Source organism: Arthroderma uncinatum (assembly GCF_011692745.1).
Source record: "Arthroderma uncinatum strain CBS 119779 chromosome Unknown scaffold2, whole genome shotgun sequence".
In the NCBI taxonomy this organism is placed as follows: Eukaryota; Fungi; Ascomycota; class Eurotiomycetes; order Onygenales; family Arthrodermataceae; genus Arthroderma; species Arthroderma uncinatum.
Window position 1 is genome coordinate 4,056,427 of NW_022983864.1, and position 15,502 is coordinate 4,071,928.

The window sequence follows — 15,502 nt, forward strand, 5'->3', positions numbered from 1 at the left end:
TTGTCATTACCCAGGACATAAAAAGAGGAATGGAGCTGGATTCAATCGGTATTCTTTTTTTATACCTTATACCTTATTGCATCAACTGTGATAGTATTTTATATTTATATTTTTATTGATAACCCCATTATAAGTATACCCCCCCAATACTTGTCTTATCTGGAGACTTGCTTCCGATATTATGCTATTCAAACTACAACCACCAATACTCCATACTTATGGTGAAAAACAATATGGTATTAAACTCGCTTGGAACGAAATGGTTGCTAGTCATAAACATATAGGAATATCGATATCGTCAGTCATAGCATGTAAGTAAATGACAAGAAAATGCACGAAACAAATCAAGAGCAGTAGAAATAAAGATATGCATCATAATAAGAATATGTTGTCAAATAATCGCTTTCACAAAGAGGGTATCAAATAGAAGAAAGGGCGAAAAGCCATTACAAGAAGAAGAATTGATCCCCTACCCCTTAAACAATCACCCCAATTTGTCACATTGAAAAGAAGAAGAAAATGAACAAATGTAACAATTTTAGAAGAAAACACCGACAAACATATTCTATGTTGGTGGGAAAGGAAATGGCAAATAGCTCCGGAGGGGTATAATGATAATAGCAAAACAAGAAAGACCCCTGGTACAAGAAGGCGAAAAGAAAACAAAAAGATAATGATATCAGTGATTATTGCGGCGAAATGGTGACAAAAAATGGGTACTAGGAACCATTTAATCAAGACAGAATGAAAGATCAGACTTGATGTGTTAATCGAGTTCGATGACGTTTGGTGGCGCTTGTGTTGGCGTAGGACTCGAAGATGCATCGTTATCCATAGCCGTGCTAGATCCTCCAGCTTTTACAGACGAATCTTGGGCGTTCTTCGTACTGGTTTGACGCATGTTGATATCCCAAGACCGATCGGCTCGAACTTTAATAGCAGTGGCATCATCCAGCTGCTTTCGCTGTATTAACTCATCTCGAACGTAAGCTAGGAATTGATCGATAATCAAACATTTTGGGCGCGCGTCTTCGTTGCAAATCGGACATTTCCAGTCCTCTGCCATCCCATGTGGGCCCTTCAACGTTCGGGATTGTCTTGTATTAAGGAAAGTATCAAGGTCGAAGCATTCGCTGTGTTTGCAGGAGACTGTGCGGACCGGGGTTACGAATACTCGCGCCATGAAGGGGTCGATGAGAGGAACGGTGATGAAGTCGTCGATGAAGCAGAGTTCATCGTCGTCGATTGTGTTGTTTGTTAATCGTTTGACGATGCGATCAAGGGATGTGGATTGTGATATAGGTTGTATAGCTTGACGTACTCGTTGACGTGATGCCGTATCGATTATCTCCACTGCCATGGCAAATATGGAAATTTTGCGCTCCTCTTCTCCACCAAGGATGGTTATCTTTATCTCATTCTCACCCCGTTTTAAAGACCGGGTGATGTTCACTGGTAGATCTTTCGCGAAGTGGAACCGTCGACGGATATGATGTTCCTGTCCGTTGACATGGATGTAGATGGCTTTTGGCCAGAAAGAGTCTGCCACTACCCATCTCTCCTCCGTCAAGGGTTTGGCATCGGTGAGCCGTACACATCGGAGTTGGTATATCTTTGATCCATCGATAATGCCTTGGGTAACATGCAGTGAATTGCGTGACTTGAACTGTATTGGAAGCTTTGCAAATTCTTCGGGTGGTAGAGTTAGGGGCCATGTATGTAATTGTTGGTGCCAGTTTAGCAGAGTAGGGGAAATGGCAAAGGACTCCACATAGTGAAACAAGGTTTCACCTGGCTCGTTGGAACCGCTTTTGGCTAAGGATACATTGACAACCTTTAGGTGAAGCTGATGGAGACTGCTGTAGGGGGTTGGATTGGCCAATATTAGAGCAGGCGAGTTTGGGGGAGGAAGTAGCCGGGCCTGCTGAGGCTGTGATACGAGTTGCGTATACTGTTGGGCAGGAGGATGAGCATACACCTGCTGAGGAACCATGTGAGAGGTATTGTTGTTGAACGTAGCCGTTGAAACGGTAACTGGTGCGCGAGTGGTTGATTGGTATGGCTGCGCGGGGGTAGAATTGGCCGCCGTAGGCGCCATACTCGGGGAAGCGGTGGACATTCGTGGCTGTAAGTTCGCCCGGCGTTGGAACGGGGGCGGCAGTGTCCGCGGCCGTGCCTGGGTAGCTGCTGGTGCACGCCTAGTCTGTTGGGTTATCGGTGGAATGCGCACTTGATGAGAAGCAGGGGTATGGTATCTAGAAGGCGCCCGTGGTATATGAATGGTTGTTTGCTGTGGGTTTATGGGCTGAGTAGTAGCATTGGCGGCGGCAGCCTGAGCATAGGCTGTAGCTGCCCGCTCATACAAAGTTACCACTGTTTTATTTTCCTCCTGAATCTGCTTTATGTAAATGGGGCTGGGGATACCCAGCCTGGCCTCACGATTGTGAAAATACATGTAGTTTTTGTCGAAAACTGCTTTCCACGCCGCATCCAGTCCAGGTCGATGCTCGGTAAGAGTCTTAGCGCTGGCCGTGTAGAACATGAACTGCATAACCTTTGAGTATACTCCGAGCTCGCCGGCAATCTCGTCAATCAGAGGGGGGTAATTCCGTAACACCACTTTGGTAGCCAGCATGGGCCAGGTACGGATAACGGACGGTGCCCAGGATATAATGAATTGCACTGCTTCTGCGTAATTTTTATTTTGAGCAACTAGGGGCTCAAAGCTGGATGGGAATGCGCTGAAGTAATGTAAGAACATGTTGGAAAGGGGTGAATTCAGCCTCATCATATCGACCGTTACTTTAATTCCATGTTTTGCCAGATCTCCCAGACCTGGGAGTGGTTTGGGAAGGACGGTGGACATGCAGAACAGCTGATGAAGTGCTAAAAATTGGAGGTCTTGCACCATACAAGCATCTCGAAGCAGACAGATATGGATGGACTCATGTGGTTTGAAGAATGGCATGATGCTGGTTAAGAAGGGTATACAAGAGCTTAGAGCCTGCGGTGAGAGGTCAATGGGCGGGTTCATGAGGGGTGGAAGGTTACCGGCTGGATTTTCACTGGGCCCTCCACTGATGGGCAACGCAGCGGGCTGTTGCATGGGCTGTTGCATGGGCTGTTGCGTGGTGGTTGCTTGGTTAGTTGCTGGCTGATTGCATGCCGCCAGGCGTGGGCGTTTATCTCGATGTTCATCCCGACTGCCTGTATTCTGCACATTGGCCTGGGCGGTCATAACATGGTCCACTGGGGAATTTGTCGTAGGGCTGACTAGAGGGCTGCCTAGAGAAGTTGAGATGTTCTGGGGTAAAAAGTTTACAGGCTGCCGGGGAGAAGCGGTTTGGCGTCCCTCAGGAGGAAGTGACTGCAGTTGAGGAACCTCAGCCACCACTGGCCCAACACGCGGCGTAGTCACTGTTGGATCAGATTTGTGACTCAGATTTGGTGAAGGGAGTGGCTGCACTGGCCGCTGCACTGGCTGCTGAGCAGGATCTGGCGTAGTAGGTATAGCAGTGGGAAGCACATTATTTGGAGACACTGGAGAGTGGCATTGCGGGGGAGATCGAGCATCCCCGGGCTCCTCAGAAACAGGCGTAGGCCGTCCTATATCTCCAGCTTGCTGTGCACCTATATCCGTGGGAGACTGGGTATGAGAAGGGCGCTCCACCCGTCCCCCATGGCTGAGGACAGGCGTGATAGCAGGCTGTGAGGGCCGGCGGAGGTTTGGCAGGCTGTTTGTCGTATTTATCTTCTGCATCCATGCCTTTGGCCGGCTTCCTAAGAATTTGCTGGCCGTAGAATTTGACGCGACCAGCTCAGTATCACCAGCCTGTCTTGTTGTCGATGAAGACCGTCTTCTAGCATTAGGGGATATCATTTTGCGTCATATCCCAAAAGCAATATGAGCCAGTTACATCATGCAAGCGGCAGCTTATGTGTTATTGAACAGCTGGCCCGACAACTGCTGCGAGATGGCCTCTTTATAAACAGAAGAAAATAATTGTGTTTTGGCGAAGGTGGAGCAAGCTTTATGGTGCCCCTCTGGGTTGGTATCTAGACAATAAACACTAAAGGACGCGTGAGCCAGGCCAACTGCCTAAGGATAAAGGGCTAGAAGTCAACTGGACAAAGGGAGAGGAACAGAGAAGGATATCCGCAGGGAGAGAGAAGGAGGAAACATTTATATTTATATACTCACCGACAAGGGAAAAAGTGAAGTCGAAGAAAGCATCGCGATTTAGAGTTTCGGCTCGTATTGAATGTCGATACCGTCAGTTACCGCTATCAACAGTCACTTTTGCCCTAAGTGGGGTCGGCGGGAAGGTATTCCTATTACCCTTGTAAGTTACGCGGACTAACTATCTTCCGTCTTAATAATCAGCTTAAGTAAGATCTTATGTAATCTTCGACTTACGTAACCATGGCCAACTCACTCGCTTCTTTCCTTGCTTCGTCCCACGTCGGGCCATCTTGTTGCCATCTCGCTCTCTTCTTCCTCTTCTTCTTCTTCTTCTTTCACCTCCTGCTGCTGTTGCTGCTGCAACGATGTTCATCGCATGCCCGCCGCCTGCGCATGTTGAGTCCCTACTGCCTGCTCTCGCCCCTCTAGCCGTCGTCTGTCCGTTGCGCTCGCGTCGCCTTCTGCTCGGTTAGTTAGAAGCAACGTCAAACTATCGAACCAGGCCAGCCACCCCCCCCGGGACGTTGGGCAGCTTCTACCAGAGCCAAAAGCATCCTCTAGGGGATTGAGTTTACCAGCTTTTGCGATATATTACGGTCCTACGCTCTCGATCCGTGGTTTATCTTCTATCGATCGGTCGTACTCTGCGGATTGGAGTATCCCACCCCTCGAACTCCTGTCACAAGCTTGCCCCGGGTACGACTACTGGAATCGGAACGCCCTCCGAAACATAACAGCTCGACCTGCAAGCTCCCCTCGCCCCTGCAGGACCCATCCCGGCTGCTCTTCTTGCGGTCGATGCTAGAGCTAGCTTCTTAAATCTCGAAATCTGCGGTGCCTCCTTTTTTGCCTTACACTCCTGAGGGCTCTCGTTAGGATAGACACATATACTCGAACATGCCACAACGTGCAACAAGCTCGCGCGATGCCCATCCCGGTGACGTGCTCTTAGTTAACCGTCAGTGCTCTCTCCACAGGCTCTTTGAAGATAATCGTTGCTGACATTCTTATGGACTGAAATAGACGACTTCGATGCCCGAGGCGCAGACGAGCTGACCTTACGACGAGGCGACAAGGTTGAACTCCTCGAGCTTGATGAAGGGTTTGGTGACGGCTGGTACCTTGGCCGACACGTCTCGGAAAATCGAACTGGCTTGTTTCCTGGAGGTTCGTTGTCCTCATGACTTGCATTGTAGCCGTCATGTTTAGTTGGCTAACTCCATGTGGCGCAGTTTATACGGTGATCGCTCCCAAGATCGGCGTCAGGAAAACAAAGGATGGCTCGCCATCTACTACTGCTTCCGCCTGGGATACGTCCGTCCATGACCCCGACTCACCGTCCCTACAGACGGGTCGCGACCCTGTCTCTCCAGTGTCAAATGACGAGACGACACCCCAGCCGTCAAGGCACGTTAGTGCCATTGACATGAAACCTTTGTCTAACGCGGATGGTGAATCTGAAGGTGGTGTCACAGCTGGCCCCGCTACGCAGCGTCCCGTCTCTGCGAATTCTATGCAGCCTCCATCAACCATCCAACGGACCATCAGTGAGACGCTGGGGAATATGAGCATGAATGGAGGAGAAGACAGCCCGGTTCTGAACGAAACCTTGAGCGTGATTGACGAGCACATCACCAACTTCAGCACGCCACGTCATAGCATCGCAACCCAGGAAAATCACAGTTTGAATGATTCTAGTAGCGACTACAGCAGCTACCCAGACCACCGCCTATCCTATATTCGTGGAGAGGAAACCGATGAAGAGGAAGAAAGGACTCCGAGTGAAGCCGAGGTTCGAAAATGGGATCATCGACAGATGGCCCGGCACCTAAGAGAAGTCGGAGTCGACCCAAAACACTGCGAAATATTTGAATCACAGGAGATCTCCGGTGATGTCCTTCTCGACATGGACCAGGAATTCATTTACATGAGAGAGTTTGACTTTGGAGTTATGGGTAAGCGACTCAAGACCTGGCATAAGATAAGAGCGTTTCAGGAAGAGATCCAGGGGCCAAGGCACTTGAGGAAATCGAGCTCCCATCCATCTGAAGACTACGACCGGTCGCAGACCAAGTCGGTAATGTCTGGCTCATACCTTCCTCGTATCCCTAGCCTGAGCGAACGACATCACCATACCCCGCGAGGCTCCAGAGACCGGAGTGTAAAATATCGTGACACCTCCTATGGTACACAGGTCCCACCTTCACCACTGGGCCAGTCACAGGAGAACGAGATCGTCAAACCATCTCCGGATTCCATACGCCAGAGCAACCACCACCGATACTCATCTATAGAAAACGCGTCTGTCTTCCCCTTGGCCGATTCTAATGCATTTTCTGCCTCGAGGAAAGCGCCCGCTCCGCCACACGAGAAGAAGCCATCCTTTGACCGTGGTTGGATAATGAGCCCTCCATCAACGGCCAACAGCAACAACCAGCGGCCAAGCAGCTCTCTGGCAGCCACTAAGCAGTTCTATAAAACCGAGAGCAACCGAACAGAGTCAAACAACGCGCTAGACTCCGTTGATGTCGATAGGGGGTATTTCTCCGGCGGTGACGTTGAAGGCCGGAAACAACGCAGAGTGCTGCGAAAGAGGAACTCTAGCAAGATAAGCTACAGCCACTCTAGACACTCGAGCTTAGCCGCGTTGGCAGATGACAAGAAAAAGAGGCACTCTAGATTTGGTAGCACGGGTTCCATGCGAGATCTGACTCCCGTGAAACCGCTGTATCCGAAGACACGCTCCCAGGATGTCACGAACAGCGCTCTTGAACTGTTCGAAGACGAATCTCACTCACCTACCGTTACGAACCTGGAGCCAACTCCTGAGTCCCCAACTGGATTTTTATCCACCCTCGTCGGCTATGGTAGATCACACCATGATAACTCTGGCCGTTCGTCTCCTGGTCCCACTTCTAGTTTGAAAGCCATTACACCAAAAGTCAGGCGAACGATTGGGCTCCGGGCTATTTCAGATGCTGTTACAGGCAGCGAGAAGATCCGTATCAGCTCGCCTGTCTCCTCTTCTGTGAGTAAGGACATGCCGCAATCCCCCACTCGAACAGACTCCAGTACACCGTCAGGTACTGGAACGAGTAGAAGCTTGGAAATGGACAGCGCGGAAAGCTCAAAGCTAGAGGGCCTAGCCGCAACGAAGAATGGAACACAGCGAACCAAGTCGAAGAAAGATACTAGCGCTTACCGCCGTGGGCTAGAAAAGAAGAGCCCCAAGGAGCAGATGAAGGACGCCGATTATTACGGTTGGATGAAGAAGAAGTCCTCCAACCTAATGACAACATGGAAGCCACGATTGTTTATTCTCAAAGGCCGTCGGCTGTCGTATTACTACTCTGAAGACGACACTGAAGAGCGTGGCCTTATCGACATTTCTTCCCACCGCGTCTTCCGTGCCGACCAGGATGCGATTACATCTCTACACGCCACCCTAACCCGAACTAAGGCCCTGCCACCTACCCCATCCAACGATGATAGCCCCCCTGAAACAGCAGCCGAAGGGGAGGAAAAGCCCGACACATCTAAACGAAGCAGTTCATCCGAACCGCCGTTCATTTTTAAATTAGTTCCGCCCAAGGCTGGTCTTTCTCGCGCTGTCCAATTCACCAAACCAGCTATCCACTTCTTCCAAGTCGATAACATCCAACAGGGCCGTCTCTGGATGGCAGCGATAATGAAAGCTACCATTGAACGAGATCTGAACCTGCCAGTCAGGACGACAAACAAGCAAAAGACAATAACCTTAAAACAGGCCCGCATGCTTACCCAAACATCTCCTACGCCTCCTCTGGATTCTACGTCAAGACCACCTAAACCAGAGGATGAGAGTTCTCGTAACACCTCGGCATCAAACAGCGCGACTCTCGCGCCAACTGGTGAAACTAGTACTGATGAGTTTCAAAAACTAGGAGATTTGGATACCGGGTCGTCCGCTTTGTTCCCTGAGTCGGCTGCTGCACATGCCCCCCAGCCGGCGACCTAAGTGGCCGCCTATCAGGTCTATGACTTGCGTATTGTATTACCTTCTTGTCGTCATCCCCGGCGACAGAATTCTTATTTCCACTGCATCTAATTTTCCTATTTCCTCCGGGCGTGTCTGCTTCCACCACTGCCTACAGCAATATCTCTCTTTTTTTTCCGTCTCCTTTTCACCCACTTGATTGGTTTAACAAGTAGAATGTTCGAGCATTACGATTGGCGTCCCCACGGATATACCCTTTCTTTTTTATCTTCTCCCTATATATTTTACTCTCTGTGTCTCTCTCTCTCTCTCTCGCTTAATTACCTCCTGCCCCCAATATTTTGGAATCTACTTTACTACTAATGGTCTGTTAATGTTATTAGTGAGCTAACTCACCCACGCTGCAAATTTTACCTATGTCGACGAAAAAGAAGTCAAACGCTTACTCAAATTTACTGGTACTATCTATCTAATACGATCTTTAATATATGATTTTTCTCTTATTCTTTTTGTTTACCTTGTGTGTATTATTTGTACGATAGCTTTTATACTTGGGGTGGAATTATACGTTAACCTTGAGTAACAACAAATTAGTGGTACGGAGTACAGAGTAGAACTCCCTATGATCAGTGAATCCAGAGCAAGATAAATCATTTCATACCTCCTGCAACCCCGTCTACGGGCACCCGCGTTAACGGGAGTATACGCTGCTATATTTACTCCGTACGATGGCTATCCCAGCATCCATCAGCGCCAAGCGGGAGGCGGGTGCTGACATAAATTTAAAGATAAGATTCGCCTTCCATCATTTTCATTCTTACTCTCTCTCTTTGTCTATAACATGAACAACCCTCCCTTCTTTTCTCTCTGCCACTCGTTTTTAAGACACTAGATGCCCATGCATCTGTGTCTCCCCGCGATTCTTCAGCGGGTTCTCGCTGTTCTTCTGCCCCTATCCCTAACGTCGCTTTGCTACCTCTATCTTTACCCCTTATTCCACGGATGCGCCTTTCCTCTTCCAGCTACTACAAACGTCCGCACCGGCATCTACCCTCCTTATACCAGCGATGCATTTCTAAATACCGTTCGAGATCACATCGGGCTACGCAACCGAGCACAAGAAACGCCCATACTAGCACCATTCCGTTTGCTAGTTCTTGCCGATCCACAACTTGAAGGCGACACTTCCCTACCAAAAGCCGGTGAAGGGTTCATACCACAGCTTAGAAAGCATTGGAAGGATGTGATATCTGCGGGTACGGGTGTGGCGTTCTTCCATGCGGTTGGGGACAGTTTTCGAGATGTGGTCTATATGGATATCCCGCGACTAGCGAATACGCTCCGCAAGCAGCTCGATCTTATAGGGAACGACTATTATCTGGCGCATATATACAGAACGTTACGGTGGTGGAGTCGTCCTACACATGTTACTGTTCTGGGGGATCTAATCGGGAGCCAGTGGGTATCAGATGAAGAGTTTGGGATACGCTCGTCGCGATATTGGAATCGGACTTTTCGTGGAGGCGTGAGGGTTCCTGATGATATTATGGCTACGGGGGAGGCTGGATATACCCAAAAAGTGCAAAAGGGTGTGTCTGGAGAAGTTATACTTGACATTGAGCCCGATACTTGGTCTAATCGAATTATTAATATTGTTGGAAATCACGATATTGGTTATGCTGGTGATATCTCTCAGCAGCGAATGGATCGATTTGATAGAGAATTCGGTCGTGCAAATTGGGACGTTCGATTTAATTTGCCAGCTGCAGAGTTGGGCCTCGAAGCCAACAATACTGATAACATGCCGAGATCAGTCCCTTCTATACATCTGGTTGTCCTTAACACTCTCACCTTCGACACTCCCGCGCTTGACTCTTCAATCCAAGGCCAGACATATCAATACCTCAATGGTGTTATCGATAGATCACGCCCGGTCGAGGACCGCACGACGTTTACTCTATTGTTGACTCACCTCCCACTCCATAAAAAGGAGGGCACCTGCACTGACCCCCCATATTTCTCTTTCCATGAGAGAGATGATGAGCGTCTAGACGGTGGCGAGCCGCGATTTAAGGCTGGAGGTCTGAAGGAGCAAAATCACCTAAGCGACTACGTTAGTCATACAGGTATCCTACAAGGCATATTTGGGATGTCAGGGGACACCGCTTCTCCTATCGGTGGAAAGGGACGGAACGGTTTAATTCTAACTGGTCATGACCACACCGGATGCGATGTTGTTCATTACGTGGACAGAGAGACGGCTAGTGATGGTAGTAGAACTGACGCTGAGGGAAGCACGCCAGCCGCTACTTGGTCATGGAACGCAAAGAAATATTCCCGGGAATCATCTTCAAAAGTATCAGAATCAGCCAGTGCCTCTGATCCAGCTACTGCACCTTCATCCTCTCCATCTATCCGAGAGGTTACTCTACGCTCCATGATGGGAGAATTTGGAGGCAATGCTGGACTTCTATCTGTCTGGTTCGATGCCGACCCCTCCGTCCAAGAATGGAAATATGAAATCACCACCTGCCAGCTAGGGGTTCAGCATATCTGGTGGGCGGTTCACATCGTTGCACTAATAACATTCATAGTTGCTTCGGTGTGGATAGCTATGTTGGTGGTTTGCGGAAAGTCCGTTGTCCAAGAGCATAAGGCCTCGATGCTGAAACCACCAAATGAAATGTCACCGAGGAAGAGAAAATCAAGGAGTAAATTACGTTCGGGAAAGGGCACACCCAGGAGTTCGACGCCTAAGAGGCAATGAAGTATGATGAGTATATATATAATCCATGCATCTATTCATCCCAAGCATGTTGGACTTTCACATTACGATATAATATGCATTGGGGGCGTTTTGTTGATACTTAGCATTTCATCCATAATACCATTCATGGCAATTAGATCTTTTTTTATCATTAACCAGGTATATAGTCGTATGATGACAACTGAACGACTAGATTTACCACCTTGAGTAAATACCTTGGTGAACCCAATAGGTTCCTATTCACTGGATCTAGCAGTGAAAATTGTAACAAGGATATATACAAACGCTTGAACGGATGTTACGAATCAATGGGAAGTGCATAGAGCAAATTTACTCCTGCCGGCTAGTTCGTGACGACTAGGAATAACTACGGTATCCTGACACTGATGGAGAATGATTTATTTCGTGTTGCATTCGAGACTAGACTGTATTAATCTCAGCAAAGCTGGCTATATCTCCATCGAGGCTCGGAAGCGAGGCCCGTATGGGATGGTTCTATGCTCTCATACAACAGGGATGAACCGCCAGAAACCAAACACGGATTTGGGAAAAGGCGAGAAGATATGGTTGTATTTTTGCGTATCACATAAAAATTAAGAATCAACGCCCCTGGGTAACCCGTCACCAACCTCTTACATCACAACACCAGAGTTACTGGCAATACGCTAAACGGGGGAGTGAGCAGTTAGTTATGGCTATGACTTGGTGATATGCTCATTGAATTCTAAGAAGTGACTTACAGGCCATAGCTCTGCAGCTTCCTTTCCAACTGGTCCTGTGATGGCGGATCCCTTCATTTCACCCTTGGCGTTGACGATCTGAACATAGTGGTTAGCGTTTATTCAATTGCAATTTGAAACGGCCTGATATTCAGTTGATGGCACTTACAACACCAGCGTTATCCTCGAAGTAGAGGAAAATGCCGTCGGGTCGCTTCCATGGCTTGCTTTGTCGGACAACAACAGCAGGCATGACCTTCTTCCTCAATTCTGGCTTTCCCTTCTTGACAGTGGCCATAACCATGTCACCAACACCGGCAGCGGGAAGACGGTTAAGACGAGCACCGGTGGCCTTGACGGAGATGATGTAAAGATTTCGGGCACCGGAGTTGTCACAGCAGTTCATGACTGCTCCACTGTGTTGACATAGATATCAGTAAAGTTGTTCGAACATATACACTCCAAGGCAGATAATTCGTGGATTTCCGCGCTCAATTCGACTGGTCGACCACTCTGTCTCCTCCTCTTCCTCCCATCTAGCGTTCTATATGCTCATAACTCTCCCTCTTTCTCTCAACGGACAGCGCTGGGGAAATGTGTGGTTCATATGGTTCCATGTGTTGGACATTCGGGTTTGGGATTCGTTATACGTACACTGGAAGACCAAGGGTCATCTTCAGCTTGTTGCCGGACGCACCGCCACGACTATAATCACACAAGCCAGGTTAGCCATAGTTCCTTCTTTCGCGACGCTGCTCGAATGCTCCTCGCCGTCGACTCGACCTGGAGGTACCACACAAGAGAATGCGGTCCAGTAAACGCATAAAAAGAACATTACTTACCCTCTCTTCGACATGATGACAGATTTCTACCGACTCGGGGAAAGGACGTAAAAAGACTGGGTGGTCGTGGAATCCGAGTATTGACAACTTGCGATCTTCAAATTCAGCATTCGACGTTTCCGCAAGATGGATTTCGCTTAGTGTGGGCAGAAGAAATCTTGGCGGTGTTTTCTGGTTGGCCCAAAGCGGCTAGCGTCGTTATATTCACATGACTTACCCTAGACCTAAAAAGACACCGAATCCGGAAGTCATGTGATTAAATAGCATTACATTGCGACGACAGATGATAGGATAGATGAGGCTATGGAGTATCTGCAAAGACATTTCATGTGGTAAAATGCAAAAGAATAAGGAAAAAAAAAAGATTGGACGCATTCACGGAACATGCGTCATTCATAGATAGCCGACGCCTCCTTTCCATATGTCATTCCTCGCCATGCTGGACCCCAAAGCAAAACTCCTAGATGGATTATTTCCCCCCAAGCGCCAATACAGGTACAGAGAACAGTGTATTCAATTTGGACAACCAGAAAACAAAAACCAACGTCTCACTCCGCTTCCTTTGGAGTTTCCGAAGCCTTGGCAGCGTCGGGTATTGGTTCTTTGCCCTCTGCAGCATCGGCTGGCTGTGTCGGCTCTGTAGCTACGCTGGCAGTTTCTGGCGCATTGGACTTCGTTTCGTCTGTTGCTGGGGATTTTGGCGGTGTTGATGCCCGTGGGGGAGCTGTGGCTGTGGCTGCCTCTTCCTGTTCCTCGGCTGGAGTTTCAAGCTCTAGGGTTTCGTCCATAGTAACATCGGCATCCTCCATGGTAGTGTCTCCGTCAACATTTTCCTGTGGGACTTCTAAATTTGAAGCTGGCGTAGAGATGGCAGGTTCCTTCTCGTCAGTCTCTGGAGCGGGAATACCATTGGTCTCAATGGCAGGAACTTCATCATCTTCCATCTGTGAATCAGGGTTGATGGAGGGTTCGACAGCAGAAGGCGAAGGCTTGACTGGCACTTCGGTGTCTTCTGCTTCATCCATCTTGTCTGCCTGGTCAACGTCCTCCTCAGGCATGGATGACTCGTCCCGAGGGGTCACAATGCCGCTGTCTATGATTGAGTCGCCATCTATGTGACGGTAGTTGATGTTGCCTCGTCTTCTCTCGCGGTTTGGCTGGCGGCGAACTCCATTGGCAGCTGCTGACTCCTCGTCTTCACTTTCACTTAGCTCACCATCCTTTTCAACGTAGTTGTCGAAGCGACGTTTTGTATATCGCTTATCTTTATTTTCGTCTTCGTCGAGATCGTCTAGGATGGCATCAGCTTCATCATCCATGCCGTCAACTAAAACGTCTCTTGGGACATCGGTCATCTGAACTGATGGTGCGAAAGTAGTGCGTCTGAGGTTCTCAACAACCTGAATTCGAATCTTTTCCAGGTATTCCTTGGAGTTGGCGTTATCCATGTTCGATGGACGGACATCCAATTCATAATCAGGAGAAAAGTACTAACGTTTTGTAAGCGCATATCCGCAATAAGCCAAAGCAACTCTCTTCAGAACTTACTTCATAATAATCGTTGTAGGGGAGCTCTGCTGGAAGCTGGTTACCGACCAGAACACCAGTCTCATATGCCCAGGTACGAGCAACGTTCCTCATCGTGTAACCGCCACCTCCCAGAATTAGTGTTGGCAGGTTAAAGCTCTTCACATATTTAACGCAGTTTGCATGGCCCCGCATGCTCAAGTTGAAACAACCCAGGCGATCACCAGATAAACTATCGCCACCACACTGAAGGACGACAGCCTCGGGACGGTACCATTCCATGACATGCTTGATGACAGGCTCAAAGATGCCTTTATAGGATACATCATCGATACCATCTCGGAGAGGGAAGTTGACGGAATAATACTTTCCTGATCCGACTCCGATATCGCGAAGTTCACCTGTTCCAGGGAAATACTCTCCGTATTTATGGAAGGACACTGTCATAACACGATCAGTAGTATAAAATGCTTCTTCAACGCCATCGCCGTGATGGACATCAATATCGATATAAAGAACGCGCTGTTTAAAGCGTAACAGCTCGAGAATTCCGAGAACGATGTCTTTAATAAAGCATGTAAGCTCATAGTTCTCATTGTCCAGCGGGGCAAGGGAAACCCACCATTAACATAGCAGAAGCCACTTGCTTCACTTTTCTTTGCGTGATGGAGACCACCAGCCCAGTTGACCGCAATGTCGCATTTGTTCCTGTTCAGGCGCGCAGCACCCTCCATCGAACCTCCTGCGCTAATACCACAGAACTCAAAGAGTCCATCAAACACTGGGCAGTCATCACCCACGTTATAACGACTTTGCTCTTTTGCATACTGGTCCATATTATCGGGCGTGACTTTCGCAAGGAAGTCTATGTACTCGTCGGTGTGGAACTGTGTCATCTCAAATTTGCTTGCGGGTTTCGCGCGCTGTAATCGCGTCAGTATCTTGCAGCAAAACGAGTCCAGGCTGAAAGTAACAACCTATGTAGACTTACATATATCTCCATCTTCTTGTAGAGGCCATAGTTCATCACCAAGCTGTGGGTCATTCGAATGCGATGAGGCTTCATTGGATGTCCAGCAACATAAGCATAATTGCCCACATCTGAGTCGTAAAAGTAGGCGATGCGCTTCTTGTCCGTCGACCCATTGGTGACGGGAGCATCGAGGGGCGCGAACCCGGTCATTGCGGGCAAAGGCTGGAATCAGCAAGCTTGAAGGACGGGTTTTCTATAGACTGGCCCTGCGGAAGCAGAGAGATGGGGCAGGTGAAGGCGTTCACAGAAAGAGAGAAGGCGAGAGACAGGAAGTCGAGTAGTCAAAGAGCAGCTATGAATCCCATAGCCCAAGCAAGACAAGAGCAAATAGCAGCGTAAAACCCGTGTTTCTCGGGATAACTCTGGGGGATATGCGAATGATGAAATGTTCCTGGGCGAAGGGGATGCAATTGACAACTTTGATGACTGACTAAGCAGTACCAGCTTCACCGGTG

At 48.7% G+C, this 15,502-nt stretch overlaps 5 protein-coding genes across 5 annotated transcripts; 2 read left to right on the plus strand and 3 right to left on the minus strand.

Annotated features, from left to right (window-relative positions):
- Nucleotides 1–766: 766 nt before the first annotated feature.
- Nucleotides 767–3,760, minus strand: GIQ15_03208 (MIZ zinc finger protein; the record flags this gene model as incomplete). Its single annotated transcript, XM_033550625.1, has 1 exon — nt 767–3,760. The coding sequence occupies one exon, from the start codon at nt 3,758–3,760 to the stop codon at nt 767–769; it is 2,994 nt and encodes a 997-aa protein (XP_033407786.1).
- A 1,320-nt stretch (nt 3,761–5,080) lies between these two features.
- Nucleotides 5,081–8,180, plus strand: GIQ15_03209 (uncharacterized protein; the record flags this gene model as incomplete). The annotated part of the gene is made up of 3 exons (XM_033550626.1): nt 5,081–5,141; nt 5,207–5,350; nt 5,416–8,180. The coding sequence occupies 3 exons, from the start codon at nt 5,081–5,083 to the stop codon at nt 8,178–8,180; spliced, it is 2,970 nt and encodes a 989-aa protein (XP_033407787.1).
- An 871-nt stretch (nt 8,181–9,051) lies between these two features.
- GIQ15_03210 (uncharacterized protein) lies at nt 9,052–10,926 on the plus strand (the record flags this gene model as incomplete). The annotated part of the gene is made up of 1 exon (XM_033550627.1): nt 9,052–10,926. One exon carries the CDS (start codon nt 9,052–9,054, stop codon nt 10,924–10,926), a length of 1,875 nt encoding a protein of 624 aa, XP_033407788.1.
- A 632-nt stretch (nt 10,927–11,558) lies between these two features.
- GIQ15_03211 (60S ribosomal protein L23) lies at nt 11,559–12,501 on the minus strand (the record flags this gene model as incomplete). Its single annotated transcript, XM_033550628.1, has 5 exons — nt 11,559–11,591; nt 11,667–11,744; nt 11,815–12,061; nt 12,300–12,350; nt 12,488–12,501. The coding sequence occupies 5 exons, from the start codon at nt 12,499–12,501 to the stop codon at nt 11,559–11,561; spliced, it is 423 nt and encodes a 140-aa protein (XP_033407789.1).
- A 534-nt stretch (nt 12,502–13,035) lies between these two features.
- On the minus strand, nt 13,036–15,197 carry GIQ15_03212 (histone deacetylase 1; the record flags this gene model as incomplete). The annotated part of the gene is made up of 4 exons (XM_033550629.1): nt 13,036–13,977; nt 14,036–14,577; nt 14,637–14,937; nt 15,114–15,197. The coding sequence occupies 4 exons, from the start codon at nt 15,195–15,197 to the stop codon at nt 13,036–13,038; spliced, it is 1,869 nt and encodes a 622-aa protein (XP_033407790.1).
- Between the last annotated feature and the right edge of the window lie 305 nt (nt 15,198–15,502).